Below are 15595 nucleotides of genomic sequence, written 5' to 3' on the forward strand. Positions count from 1 at the left end.
TCAAAAATGCCACTTGACGCTGTGGTGGACAACATAACGTCCCGACAAGATTTCGGTCTTTGTAAAAAAAAAAAAAAAAAGAAAAATAAATAAATAAAATGTTTTTCCACAAGTAAATATTCCACAAATGTTAATCATCCTGAAATCCCAGAAGCCAAGACAAATATGTTTTAATACTTCAAAAAAGGAAATCAAGCGGGACAATGACTCTGTTCAACTTACCAGTGAGGCTGACTTTATTGTGGCAAAGCGGCCTTGGTTCTTGTAGTTTTGGGCCTGGCTGCTCTTGTCAGAGGAAGCTGGCCTCAGTTCTGGCCGGTGGTCCCTATGAATTCCATCGTCCCAGTTGTAAAGATGGTCCTGTGAGGAACACAAAAAGGAGAAAAACAACATGAGTAAGACAGTTACACAAAATATACAAAATCAGCTTTTAATATATTAGGCCAAAAAATGGCACCAAAGGGAACAAGGTGTAAAGATTTATATGTAAATGCCCACTGTAACTCACTCAAAAGTGTGGCATTTTTAAAACTCTTCACCATTATTCAGAGACTTTTTAAACGACAGAATTCCCTGCGGATTTCAGTCACACAGCATCTAAATTTCAAAAGGAGTCTTCAGCATTTTCTAAAACTGTGTCAACTGTAACTTTGCAAAACATAACAAAATGTCAACACTCATCCCACTCATTAAAAACAGAACATTTTCAGGAGCCTGGGGACCAAAGAGTTGATTCATGTGAGGAGGGAACTTCATCAGCATGTAAAAACAATATGTGTCACTTTCATTTGTTCTCAGCTCAGCCCCTGAACTCGAAACAACACACTGGCTGTCTGCTCATAAAGTGACGTCCTTATTCATGCACTGTCAAAATACAAAGAACAGATGAAGAAAGAGAATGACAGAGCAGTGACAACCCTCTCTTCGCAGATTTTGAAGTCATATGAGACACTCAATGAGAATGTCAGCCATTATGTTGACCTGTGGGTACTGAGTGCGAGTGTGTGTGTGTGTGTGTGTGTAGATTGACAGAGCTGTAAGTGGGGAGTGTGTGCTGCTTGTCGACATGTGTACACAGCCTTTGTTCTCAGAGTGTGAACGGTGTTGGTGATGAACTTAATGCGGTCTGCCAAACAGTGAAGACTGTGTCGATCGTTTCCATGGTTTCAAGGAGGGGGAGGGGATTACACATACTCTTGAAAACAGTGAGAGAAATGCAGAGGATGCTGGTACGGATCCGTGTGTCTTTTCCATTCATGGTGTGCACAGTTATTACCTCAGAAAGGAAGTGATGGTACTACGAACATGGCATTTGTTAATTATGCTTGCAGTCTTTTTATGGACTCAATGAATACTAATACGACTGTTTTAAACGTTGTGGGACAGTATTTTGGGGAAAGTGTTTAACTGACTAAATCAAGTAAGATGATAATTACTGGAGAAGAAAAAACGTGATCGCTATAATTAGGAGGACTGTTTAATTTGATGTTGTCTCTATATCTGGGACATCTAAACAGTGTGAATGAAATTCAAATAAAATTTCCTGATTAGACTTGTGCTGATTGGTTACTTTTCCTTCTTTTTTGTTCACAATAACACACAATAATAACACACTAATCCCTAGGTATGGTAATCAATAATAATAAACTTAGTATAAAACATTTAAGCACTGAGCATTTTGGTACTAAGAACAGAAAAAGTGAAGAAGGCCCAAATAGTTGCTGTCCACTGCTCTCTGACCAACAGCAAGTAGTTCTGATAAGTGAACAATAGCTTTTAAACAAAGGCAATTCCAACCAGATTAATACCTGTTCATTCACACATACACTTGGTGTTGAGTATTGTATGGGTCTGTGATGTTTTCTTATAATATATTGTAGAGTGTCCTATATTGTTTTGTCTCAATTGATTTGCTTCTGTAAGTTTGAGACAGGCTCTTGAGCATTATTTAAAAACTCAATATAAAATGCAGTTTCCAACTATAAAAGCAACATTTAAGAGATTTGACATTGCAACGATTTGCGAAAATTAGTAATGTGTTGAGCAAGCAGACTTTGCTTTTGGATTTCATTGGAATTCCACCTGCTTTGGAACATGACAGGTGGTGTTAATAAAGAGGTACTTGTCTTAGACCAAAGAACTTGGGAATATTAAACATTGCACAGTTTTCAGTTTTAGGTTTGGTATGGTGCAGTCACCACCTCCCTCCCACCAGCCCTGCTTCACACTTGACATTTACCTTTTTGGTGTGCGGGGAGGACTCCAGGGTGCTGCTGTAGTCCTGGGGGTGCATCATGGTCATGTCGGAGCAGCTGTCATCCAGCACCTCTTGCATGCTGTTTACGCTGCTGCTCTGGCTGCCTGTGCTGACCGAGGTGCTGGGGATAGAGTGGTTGCTCCCCAGGCTGTTCATCTTGCAGCTGGCTGCTTCACTGTCCTGCATTTGAGAATCCACAGGTCCATGCAATTGTGCACAAATAAAAATAGCCACAGATTCTTTCTACCCAGTAGACCCATGCTCCTCAAAACAGTACTATTATATACAGTGACCTCAACACAGGGAAAATAGCTGATGACCTCTGGATTGCATTACAGTCAAATTCATACCAAAATGGCAATTAACCCCCCAAATCATGAGACCAATAAAAGTAGTCACAACCCATAATAACCTGAACCCCAGAGGGTTAATGTCCATTTGTTCAGATGTGTATATGTGTTTCTATCATTTATGTAACAATGCTAATGCTAATTCACATTAGTCTGACTGAGAGGTCTTCAGATAAGAAGTTCACTTGAGTGTGTGTACGTGACAGATAAAACGAATCAATCCGCACAGCTTATAGATGTACCAGACCATAATTTTTTTCCCCACAGGCAGTATCTCTGTAGGTTTTCTCAGTAAAGCCTTAAGGGGTGTCATGTTGCAGTGAGGTTTGGTAGCTGCTCTGAATTGCGTCACGTGGTGTAGGATGACACTACTCTGGCTGCTGGCAGTCCACGTCTGCTCATGCTGCCTCAGGCCAGGTCAATTAAGGGACATTCCATCTCACTGTCAAACTACTGCGGCTGCAGCAGCAAAGCTCCCATTTGTTGTGATGTTGAAGTGGTGGAATTGTGTGAGCTGTCATTAACTGTAAATCAGTTGTAACCTTAGTAAAACAGATTTCATTTAAGAAAGCCAATTTGGACTATATTTAGTTCCTTCTTCCTGCTTATTTTTTTCACTGTTTGGACTCTTGAGGGGGACAAATCTATTTGAAGACATTAACCTGTGTTCTGATAAACTGCAATTGGACATTGAGCAATATTTTAAAATATAGACCACACAGTTAATGGATGACTTAATCATCACTGGTCATAAAAATTGCCCTCATATGTATAAACTAATCTATGTTGCCTGTGCCTGCACACCTGTTAATTAAATGTAGGGTAGCTGATTATTCATTTCTATAATCAGTTGTCTTAAATTATTTTGCTACTGTGATTTTACACTTTTTCCTCTACGACAGTGAAACCTTTCTTTTCCTTTCTACTGATACGCCACTGTCCACTTATGGCCTTCCCACTTCCCCTACCCTCTCACCTCCTCTTCCTCCTGGCTCTCCCCCATGGGCCCATTGTGTTTCTCCTGGTAGAGGATCTTCTTCATCTTGCGGTACTGCAGGTTGTCCAGCTCACGTACCGCATCCTTGGTCCTCTGAATAAGGTCGATGAGAATCCGCGGCGAACGTTCCCGTCGCACAAACTCATGCTAGTCAGAAAAAACAAAGGGAGAAAGTGAGTTCAAGCAAAAGCTATTTGAAGAGTGATAGAAAAAGAGCTGTTGTTTTAACATCAGCCTTCATATCATGTAATTTATGGATGTTACATTTATTTATGGTCATATATATCACTTAATACACGAAGCATGGTAGCCTGGAAGCTACTTAAGTCACATGAAAAATTTCCTACATTGTAATTTATGTGAAATAAGATTAGTAACATCTCCATGCATGGAAAAAAATCGTGAAAGGGCATTTAAAAACTACAGGACATCAAAGCTTTTACATTGTACATTGTTCTTGTATACTGATAAATGAGATCTTATAAAGTGGTTTCAAAAGACATCTAATTTAAACTTTAGGACTGAATTGCCATCAACTTGTATGTTTAAGTGTATTATCTCAGTCACCACACCTGTGACTGTCACTAGAGGGCGCCTGAAGGTTGCTTAGCTGATTCTGAGTCCCAGCACTCACTTTCTTCTTGTAGTATACTGAACACATGGGATCTGTGTAAGATTCTCCATGAAACTATTTTTCATAAATACTCTTAATCCCTTTCATTCAAATAAATTATGTCTTCATGTATTTGAATTTGCACTGAGCTAATGACAGAGCCATAGAAATTTTATCCAGAAAATACATTTTTTTGGTAACAGATGGCCTCTTTTATTGTCTCTTTTTATTGTTTCGTCTTTTAAGTCTACTTTCAGTTTACTTAAGACGAATCCTCAGTTAATACTAATGTTCTACAGAAGGAAAATCCCCAAATTGCTAAAGTAACAAAGTACGTAACAAAGTGACAATTTCAATATAAAAATTGATGAATAAAAGGATACTTGAACAATGTTTTACAACTAAATCGATTAGTAAAACTAATGTAGATTTAGACATTTCAAGATGTGACCAGACCAACCTTTCAGCGATTTGTAATTTGGTGGGGACTAAGCCATTATGCATTTCTGTAATTATTTATGTTACATAATCAGTGGGCCTGAGCAGAAAGGTGGAGCTGGTGGGGTGGGGGTGGGAAAGAATGTGTGAGTGTAGTTGTTCAAAGCAATTCACTAAACTGACATCAAGACAAAAATAAAATGAAAACAACATCTTCTCTCCCTTGTGTTCCCACCCACTTCACCACACACACACATTCACACCTCCTCTTAGTCACTCTCATTCATAAAATATTATGTGCATAAGTAGCTGAAACGTATGCATCCTCAGAGTACTGGGCTGATGAAAGAAATGGGAAAAAATACTACATATACATATATATTATATATATATATATATTTATTTTTTTATTTTTATTTTATTTCTATTTCTAGCTCTCTCTCACTCACTGCACACCTTCCTATCCATGTGACAGATGCTGGTGTAATGGGTTAGTCAGGACACAAGGGAATGACATCATGCTCTGAAAATAGAGATGAGAGCGATTTGCCCCGTTTTCTGATGGACCGACACCAGAGTAGTTGGCCACCCCCGTCCCATTGACTAGCAAGTTGTCTCCAGAATTCTTCCTCATTGTAAGGTTAAGGTTAAGAAGTGGCAGGATTTCCACAGCCTACTCAGTCCCTTCAATTTATCTACAGTATGTACAGTATATTGTGGCTTCACCAGCTTAATTTAAATGCAAAAGCATGGCTACCAGGCTTCATTTATTAAAGGGGTAGTTCAACATTTTGCACTTACTTTCTTACTGAGGCTATTTCCACAAACATACAGTAATAGTATTGTATTTAACAGGACCAACAGATTATTAGATTATCTTAGTATAAAGACTAGGGGAAGCCGTTGGTCAGAAACTCTACAGCTCACAAATGAAAACACCTTGTTTGCTCTGTTACTGAGTGTAAATACAAAACGTCTTGTTACGCGGGGTTTTTTTAGGCAGATTTTAGGTTAGTTGTCATGGAGAAATGTTAAAATTTCACTGGTTTCAGATCCTCCAATGTCTGAATTTTCTGCTCTTCTTGTTCAACAATCTTTAGGTTTAGAATTTTTTGTTTTTAAAAATTTGTATTTTAAACACATCCAACAACAAGTCTGGGTTTGCTAGTTAATTTACGAGATTATAAAATATATCCTAAACTAATCAACACTCTGAGCTATATATATTTTTTTTTAAACATTAGGTATTTATGGGAGAAGGTCACTATGTGGTTATTATTATATCTCATTATTTACATAGTTATTATTACTCTGAAGTACACAGGGAGAAAGTTTGTTTAACCTGAAGCCAGGACACTGATAGCTCAAGGCCCCCAGATTAGTGACCTGATTTTCCCTTTAAAGAGCTTGGAAGGGCATGTGTGTATTTGCACTGAAAGTAAGAGTGACTGTGTGCGTGTGTCTGAGAAGAGAAAGTGGGGTATTAATCATAAGCTAACATCCCCCACCCACCCCAAGCCTGTCACTATAAAGCAGCCGCTTCGATACTGAGCCAGTGTCCATTTGGTACTTATCCCTCCTTATTGGTTTTCTGAAGAGGATTTAGGTCAGGAGTGCTGGGAAGAATGTGTTCTAGTCTAAACGTCAATCCTATTCAGACGACAGTCCATAGTCTCTCATTTAAATACTACCTAATGTCATATCTTCATTTCATTTTCCCAAAGGTGAGACAGGTGTGAAAGGTTGAGCTCAAGCACTGTTGATCACCATGAGCACCAAGAACATAAATCTCTTAACGGCCAATGGGATTACCTGTTGGTTGCACTAACTAAAAGATCATCCTAAATTACAAGGAAACACAATGAGCAAACAAGGATTAGCTCCATGAACATTAATTGTGTTTTTTGGGGAGTATTTGTGGGATGTTACTGGACATCAGCTGCATTAAAAAATTTTTAGACGGAAAATCTGGGGAATTAGGGTTCAGTGCTGAGCTGATCTGGACAAGAAATTATGACAAACTCCACTTTAAAATAATGTGTTTGTCCAAACAGGTAAGAAAAAATTATTTAACTTCTGTTGTTAAAAGTTTAAAAAGAAGAAATAGTACACAAGAAGTCTAGGAGTTAATGTAAAAATCATGACGCGCAACTTCTCTGGTTTGCATTCGTTTGGGTGCTGTTATTGCTTGTCCTTCTCCATCTGTTCCTCCCCTCGATCCCTATCATCTATCTTCAGTCCAATTATCAATAACTGCAGAAAATACCTAAAAAAAATAGTTAAAGCCTTTTGATTTAGCAAATTTCGGGAACGCAAAAACACATGCAAAAGGAATAATATTATTAGTAGGAACAGAATATAAATAGCCACATAAACAGATCACGGCTACATGCACAACAAAGGAAGTAGACTTGTGACAAAGAAAAAAATATATAAAAAAGAGCAAGCAATTCTCAGTATGGTGCTTGATTCCTGGGGTTGTAGAAAGCACTGTGTATATTCTTGCGTATTAGGGATTCGTGGGTGGGTTGGAATGACTCATCCACATGGCTCACGGACTGTTTGAGACAGGAAGTGAGGTCACAGCTTGAAAAGAGTACAGAAGAAGCCCACTCACTCTAAGCAGCTCCCCTGATGAGGGTCTGTCCTGAGGAATTTTCAGTAGGCAGTAGTCAACAAAGCTCCGGAAGGGGTCAGACCTGGGTAAAGAGGACAGAGAAGATGGGAATCACTTATTTAACTTCACAGTCAAACATGTTTAAGTCTGAATAGCTTACAATAGCAGGCTGCCCTCAACTAAACCTACTTTACTTAGTGTATAATCATATTTTTTTGTTGTGTTATTCATCATATCAGTGAATTAAACCTGAACAATCCTGTGTAATCTCTCAGTCTAGGCCCATACATGTAACATATGGAGATTACATAAATATGTGGAGCAATAAAAATATAGGCCACTGGAGGCATGGAACACAGTGCCACCAATTCTCATGATAAACAGCAGTGTAAATATATATAATATTCACATGTTTAGCTTTTTGCTACGACAAAAAAAAAAAAAAAAGATAAAACAACCCATGATGGTTTTCATACACATCCAGGTTAATGTTAGGGTCAGTCAGTTCAACAACCCACCACCTTTCCATCACTCAACTTCACTTGCGGCTACCTGAGGTCCATGAGTGCACTATGTTATTGCCAATGCGTATAGAGTGCAGCCTTGTGTTTGTGGCTACACTATGGAGCCGATGTCTCTACTAGTCTCATCTGGCGGGATGTTGCTAACGCCTTGGGCTGCTGGAGCGCCTCCAAAAATACCACAGCCCTGTGCCGCCCCACACAAACGCTCGCCTCAGCACGATGTTAGAAACCAAAACTAATTTTACAACAGGCGTTCTCCATGCACAGACACATGCAGCAATTTCTAACTTAAAAGATTCCCCCTTCCTCATGCTTCTGATGACTTGCTCTTTGTGAGAGCCCACAATACAATGCTCGCTTGTGAAGTGTAAAAATAAAACACAGTTATTTAATCGAGTGCTTTGGCAGAGGATACAAGATGCCTTCAGGTTGCTCTGAGACAGGTAGAGAGAACATTCAGCTGCTCACCTTGGCTTTGAAAAAGACAGATTCTTGCAACACGTGAAAGAAATAAACACCTGCATGACTCTACATGCCTAAAACCTCTAACACTTCACTTTCATACCATACTGGGGATAGCGTGAGAGAAGCACAGAAAGTTAAATTACAAAGAGATCTTCAAACATACCATTAATATTTGATGAACTTTGTTTTTAAAAAAAGACAACAACAACCGTGAAATATTTGCTGCTTCGCTAAGTGCATCTTTTTAGATTTTCATCATCCTTTTCTTTAGCTCTATATTTATACTGCTAAATATAGTGTATATGAATGAGTAACTGAATAATTATCTTCTGGCTACCATAATGAAAACCAAATCAGTTCTATGTATTTACATAAAAACTATATTAATAATAATGATAATATTAATGAGTATTAAAATAGACAGTAGAAATTGTTTAAAGAGCTGTTCAAAACACCACTGGCCTGAATTCAAATACTTATAAAGCTTATAGTTTTCTGATGTCTGGAAGGGCAGTCTCTAGAGAATATATTAACATCTACAGTGAGCTGTGAAACTGAAGACAGGATAAAGTAAAGCAATTTTTATACTTTCCATTAGTCTATGTACAAAGGAACAACGTACCTATTATGGCAAACACTGCGAGTTTTATATACTATAATAATCATACAGCTTTGTTTTGATGCTGATATATAATAAAATACACCTATAGCACAAGCAGAAGTGGTCTATGTAGTTACCCAGTGATTCTTTGGTTTCCCAGGTAATTACATAAGGGACTTAGAGTGTGACCTTACACAAGGTCTGTCCCAGAGATCAGAGGTCATGCAGATTATCAAAGCAATGTCTTACCCCGACTGAGCCTAGAGATCGGATTGGGATTCAATATTCACAGTTGACTGGAGCCACTGTATCAGTAGTTTCAATGGCTTTTATTTTGATTTTAGACTAAAAAGGCTGAATATTTTTAATTTAAATAAATTAGCTTTTTGGCATGGAGGATCTGATCATATCTTGGACTACATTATGGAAAAACTATGCTTTTATAGTTGAGGGATGTGAACAAAAACAAAAACTGATATTAGTTGGACTATTCAAATTTCATGCCAAGATGGAAAAAAAATTCAAAATCAATAGATGAGTAATATTTGGGAAATGTGTTCAACTCACCACTCATTGGACTGCAGCGTGGGAGAGTCGTTCTGGGCGATGTGATATAAGGCACTCATGGCATTCATGTTGAACAAGGGCGGTTTACGTTCCGCTAAAATAAGAAAACAAGTGAGAGACCAAGAGATAGGGATAAGAGAGTCAACGTGTGGTGTTAATTCTCACTATATGGGCAAATAAATGCAATGACAGGCTAATGTGTGCTCACCTAGTTCAATACAGGTGATCCCCAGCGACCAGATGTCCACTTTACCCTCATACTGACCCTCATCCATGGCTAGGATCACTTCTGGGGCCATCCTGAGGACAGAGCGATGCACATACAAATGCACATAGACAGAGTTTATTAGGTATGTGGAAAATCCATGAAAATGTTATAATCTGCTAAGCCTCTCAGAGCTTTTAAAGACTGCCACACTGTGATAGCAGCTCAGAATATATGTGTGTTTCTGTAAACGTGAAATGTGACAGCTTGTGAGTGTGAATTTAATGTGATAAGTGAGACAAAGTTATATCCTGCTGACTGCTCATGAGAGTCCACCACTAGTCCAGCTGTTTATGTGATCAAAGCTGCAAAGAGAGTGTGAGTAAATCCTTTGGTGGCTAAGGTAGGGCTGATGATTTCTACAGCATATGAGAAGCAAACAACAGAGGACATTACAGATGCTCCTGTCACGATATATAAAATACTATATTCTAAAACATAAATCTAAGCTCTTTTCAAAAGGAAACATTGCTGGATTCATCACATTGCCTCTGTGTTATTGCAGCAAAGGGTTTAAATTTGAAAATGTCCCAAGATCATTATTACAGATGCTAGCACGATTGGTGTGTGTGTGTGTGTGTGTGTGTGTGTGTTTGTGTGTGCGCAAAATGGAGCACTGTTGCTGCTGGAGAACAGTGGTGATACGAAAGATATGATATGTAATATGAATAAAGAAAAGGGTTCTCAGTTTTCTCACAGGCTGCATTAATTATGATGATTTTCTCACAAGCATCATGTATTAGAATTATTTGGTCACAATTGCCACTGCTTAAATATACAAAAACCTATAAAATTATCTACAGTAACATATGCAAAATAAATATTCTAGTCCATGCTGGTGTGTTTGCTACCGTTTTATGTCCATGTACCATATTTCTGTCTTGTGCTGTTTATACTAACCAGTAAGGTGTTCCCACAAAGGAGTTGGCAGGTGAGGCAATGGAAGCAGAGCCAAAGTCAGCCAATTTGACCTGACCCAGCTCAGTCAGCAGGATGTTGCCAGCTTTCACATCTCTGAACGGGTAAGAGGGGGTTGACGACGATGATCACATGAAAGAAGATACAGGCATAGAGGTCAAGAGATATCACATCTGTTTCAAATATATTATGCATTACACAAAACAGAGTGGACATACAATATAATTCCACACAACAACAATAGTTCAAAAACAACACAAATATTGTTCCACAAAATAAAAGGTTTGTGCATATGTTTGCAAGTGAAGATACAGATTTAGCTTCTTTTGCTTTTTCCTGCTGCTGTATGTGGACAAACAACTATCTAGAATTTTACAGTATAGAAAATAAACAATCCACCTCGAGCAAACTTTCTATTATAATTTGCTTTATGTCATTTTTAAATGTCTGTGGTGATACAGACCTCTCATGACACAGAACAGTCAACATGATAATATTGTGGACACAGTAAGACAGGAGATTTGTTCAGTCCACACAATATTACTCATGAAACAAAGGTACAGACATAGACTTTTACAGCTTAATTAGTAAACACTGCAGTAAAGGGAAAACGTGAGTGACTCTCATCTTATCATGTTTTCGCTTAAGTCACTGCTGGGAAATGGTTAGAGGAAAGGAAACGGGAAACAAAATCACTTACCTGTGAATCATATTATGGGAATGTAGGTAAGCCAGTCCTAGCAAGGCACCATGGGTAATGGCAGCAATTTCCACCTCTTGGAGTGGTTTCTTATGAACTGGGGGAGAAATATGTGCAATGGAAATGAGTAGAAAGCCTCTAAAGACTTGAATAATGCAATAATGAAGTATGAACAGCTATACACAAAGGCACATATAATAAAGTTTTCTGCATGTAGATATGAGCTATGGACTTTCATGTCTGATCGGGATCTTTACACATCACAATTTTTAAAACTGTAATAATCTATAAGAATCTGTCCCTACAACAACAAGACAAACTGTTTAGATGTGGGTTGCTAAGGAGACTCTGATAACTTCTGCAGTCACTACATGCCAAGCATAAGGTCACAGCAGAACTATGGCTATGAAGGTTTATGAAAGCTTAAGTTCGTAAAACAGGTCAGCGCCAACAGTCATGGCTGTTTATCCACGTCAGTGATGAGTACACACATAGGTGCTTAAAATAGCACATTATGTTCAGGTCAGGAATATTTCAAGAGTGGAGAGTTAAAGAGATTCAAGTTTGGAAAACTGTAAAATGTTCATGGTGTTTACACAGATACAGTTTTTCATCTGTAGTTCTTATAAATCAACGTGTTCAGTGCTATATACCATAGGCCAGACCACATGACCTTTCATTATTCATTTACAAGCTTGCAAACTCTACATTTTGTCTCTTATTGTATCTTGCTCTTGATTGATTGACCATAAGTATTCCCTCACACTAACAATGTATGGATTACTTATTTGTTTCAGTGAGCTTTGAATATCTAAATGATAACAAAAAACCACAGGAAACAACCACAAATTATGAAGCTTTAGTAGTTAAAAAAATGAGTGCAGCCATCTGATAGCATGTAGTTCCTCATGTCTGGTAAATCAACCAAACCCTTTTGAACTAAGGTCAAAGAATAATCAGGGTTGATGCTCATATTTAGCAACTGAGCTACAAGGAAGGAAAGTTAGTTAAGTAAAGTATACAGAGACATTTACTGTGGTCAACTACACATACAAGAACAAGCTTACTGGGAGTCTTTTTAGAAGCAGAGAAGTTGAACCTTGTGAACTCAAAACAAATATGCAGCATGGTGAAAAGTTAGATCTACCAGAGAAGACAAATTACAGCTGTGATAGCATTCAGGACCCCACTGGCCATAGTAAGGGCTTGTCCCCATCACTACCTCAAACTGTTCTGATTTCCCCGGTCACATAAAGGAATAGTAGAAATTGCATTGTGATTAACTGTCTTATCTGTTCAAGTGTAAAAACACGTTTTGGTTTTAAGGGGAGGTTTCAGATTACATCTTGGCTGAACACAGTGACTTCCCTGAAGAATCTTAAGATAAAATCAACAGCAGGTTTAAAATTGTAAATATTCTTAAGTGTGTGTGCACATTACACATTAATAAATATGCTTACCCTCCAGTAAATCTGATGCAGAGCCCAGGCAATACTCCATCACCAGCTGAAACAGAATACAGTTTCAGCTGAGTAAACATGCCATGCTCTACAATAACATATCTGCAAGACAAACTTTAATACAAAGTCAAGCTTATATAAACGTTCAAAGTTTTACTCTACTGGACACTGATCACAATACCGTGTCTGAAATAGAACCAATACTGACAACAGTAGGAAAACACAGTAAGTAGGAAACGAAAAGAAATTAAAACAAAGAAAAAAAGAATCAGACATAACGTACAGGGAAAAATATATATAAACAAACAGTGTTGAGAGACTAAAACAAAGAAGAGACGTATGCCAGAAGGAGACTCACTAACCCAGGCAGTGTTGTCTTTCAAGTAGCAGCCTTTGTACTCAATCGTGTTTGGGTGTCGCAGCTGTCCCAAAAACTTGACCTCCTTGATGATGTCCTGCCACTTCTGTCAAAAGCAAAGTCAGAAACACAGGTTACACACTGCAAGCACAATCGAAGTAACATTTAAGTGGGTATTGCTGCGACTTTTCTTAAAACAGTGTACAGTAGCTTGCTGAAGCTCACTGTAGTAAGTACTTGAATGGGTGTTACATATGTTACCCTAGTACATAGACAGACAAGAAAGTTTTAATAGCACTGCACCAACATAAATACCAGAGTAATAACATACATGGAAATACAATGGAAAGCTAGCTCTCTGCTCACCAGAAGAGCTGATACAGCAACCAAAAGCCTCAGCTGGTTAGGAACTGTCTGACAATGTCATACAACAGCCCTTGCACATAACCATCATTCACAGGTTCATAAAAAAGGGTTGCAGTAAACCCTTATGAGCTCAAACTCAGCTGCAGTCTAAGCTGTGATCAAGTGGGAATCCTTTGGAAATACATGTATGTAGTTTTTTTGCTTAAAAGCATAAACTTCACATCATAATTATTGCTCAATATTTTTCTCCCTTTGGGATTACAAACCACCATAACTAATAAATATCTAGGATTCTCACAATATATTAATAAACTCTGTGACAAACAGCAGCCAGAATGTTGTAACACTGCTTTTGAATTTTGAACTTTTGCTTTTGCTGTTCCAAGTTTGTGTCAAAGAAGAAGAAATAAAGTGAAATTTAATATGATTCAGAGATGCAACCACTAAACTGGTTCTGATTACAAACTTTGGGTGTTTTGGTTTTCATGGTGCCCTGTGTGTGTGTGTGTGTGTGTGTGTGTGTGTGTGTGTGTGTGTGTGTGTGTGTGTGTGTGTGTGTGTGTGTGTGTGTGTGTTTGTGTGTGTGGGTGTTTTCTTACTTCGGTGGTCTGCTTGCCATTATAGGACATCTTTTTGATGGCCACCACCTCATTGGAGTAGGAGTTACGTGCCTGAAAGAAAAGGGGAAGAGGTCAGATTCTAGTCTAAAATTTGAGGTCAAAATGCAGTAAAATCTTAACAAATATAGCTAAAACACACACATGAAAATACACACACGCAGATACACACACAAAATGAAATCCACCTTTAAGACATCAGACCATACAGCTCTATAAAAAGAACCAGGCATAAATAAATTTGAAACTAACTCAAACTGGCATAACACACTCTAAAGGGTTAACATACTGCCTAAAAAGTAATTTTACTACAGCACATACAGGTCCTGATGCCTAATTTGAAGTAAAAATGTTAAACCTCAGCATTTTCATGTTCAATGTCTTCAACTAACAGTCACCATCACCATACGGAGCTAGAGGAAATGAATATATACCATATACGGAATACAAATACCACATTTTTACAAAGGACAACACAAGCGTTATTGTGTTTTATTACAACAAATGATACAGGAGTGAACAGTAAATTGAGAAAATTGAAAAGGAAATGGTTTTCACTGGACAGTAACGAACTGCTTAATGGGCGATTCAGGTCAGGGGTGAGCAAGATTATCGGAGCCTTTCAAAACATCATAATGCATACATACAGCAATAAATATAAATCAGAGTGAGACAGCAGGAACCGATTCTCTCATTTGAATTTAAACTAATTCCCATCTGATGAAAGCACTCAACAGAATTCCTGCAGGAATGAGGTGAATGGTTTATCTTTAGCTTTTACCTTTACTATAAGTGTTTGACTTGTCTGTGCACATCCAGATGCCCATGTTAAACCCGTGGTGTTTACCTTTTAGGCCTTAGAGAAAGCAATGCTGTAGTTCTGCCTAAGTTCTTATTTTAGCTTCATCATATGCATATACAAGAAAATGGAAATTTCATGTTGAGAATATATTGAAATAAAAATACCTGCAGGTAACAAAGCATTCATATTTGACGGTTTTAAGTTTCACTAGAACTTTGTGATTCCCTGATAGTTGATAGTTGTTTATGCAGTGTATGATAGCGTATGGCTATGTATTGTAAAAGTGCACAGAATTCTGCTGTGCAAGAATTGCACACCAACAGAATGTGTTGATTTGCAATTTTATATCCATGTATGTTTTTATATTTGTTAGCAGAAAGGTCATTTGAATATTTAAGACAGAAAAAAAGAGTAAACATGAAAAAAATAAAAATAAAATAGTACATTTGTATCTGGAAAAAGGCCATGGACTACTTTCACTAAACCGCTCTGGCTAACAGCTACAACTAGCACTGTACCCATTGTAATGCAGACAGCATAAGTGTGTCAGTGAGGACAGCACTGGCATCAGGGCAGGATTAAGACACACACTAAAGTCTGGTGGCCAGACGGACATGGTCACCAGAGCTATCAGTGATGTATCCTGACTTGAGAGTGTGTGTGTGAAAATGACATGGTCT

At 38.1% G+C, this 15595-nt stretch overlaps 1 protein-coding gene across 3 annotated transcripts in view; it reads right to left on the reverse strand.

Moving 5' to 3' along the window:
- The window catches only part of taok3a (TAO kinase 3a), a 55228-nt gene that overhangs the window by 13383 nt on the left and 26250 nt on the right, over positions 1-15595 (reverse strand). For all 3 annotated transcript variants that reach the window (XM_026342786.1, XM_026342787.1, XM_026342788.1), the window contains 11 exons: positions 14096-14167; positions 13135-13236; positions 12773-12818; positions 11313-11409; positions 10595-10708; positions 9638-9729; positions 9430-9523; positions 7273-7354; positions 3584-3751; positions 2240-2437; positions 223-360 (listed from right to left, as the gene is read on the reverse strand). In XM_026342786.1, the coding sequence (XP_026198571.1) occupies positions 223-360; positions 2240-2437; positions 3584-3751; positions 7273-7354; positions 9430-9523; positions 9638-9729; positions 10595-10708; positions 11313-11409; positions 12773-12818; positions 13135-13236; positions 14096-14167 (1203 nt within the window). The remainder of the gene's footprint in view (positions 1-222; positions 361-2239; positions 2438-3583; positions 3752-7272; positions 7355-9429; positions 9524-9637; positions 9730-10594; positions 10709-11312; positions 11410-12772; positions 12819-13134; positions 13237-14095; positions 14168-15595) is intronic.

This window comes from Anabas testudineus, chromosome 9 (genome assembly GCF_900324465.2).
Source record: "Anabas testudineus chromosome 9, fAnaTes1.2, whole genome shotgun sequence".
NCBI lineage: Eukaryota > Metazoa > Chordata > Actinopteri > Anabantiformes > Anabantidae > Anabas > Anabas testudineus.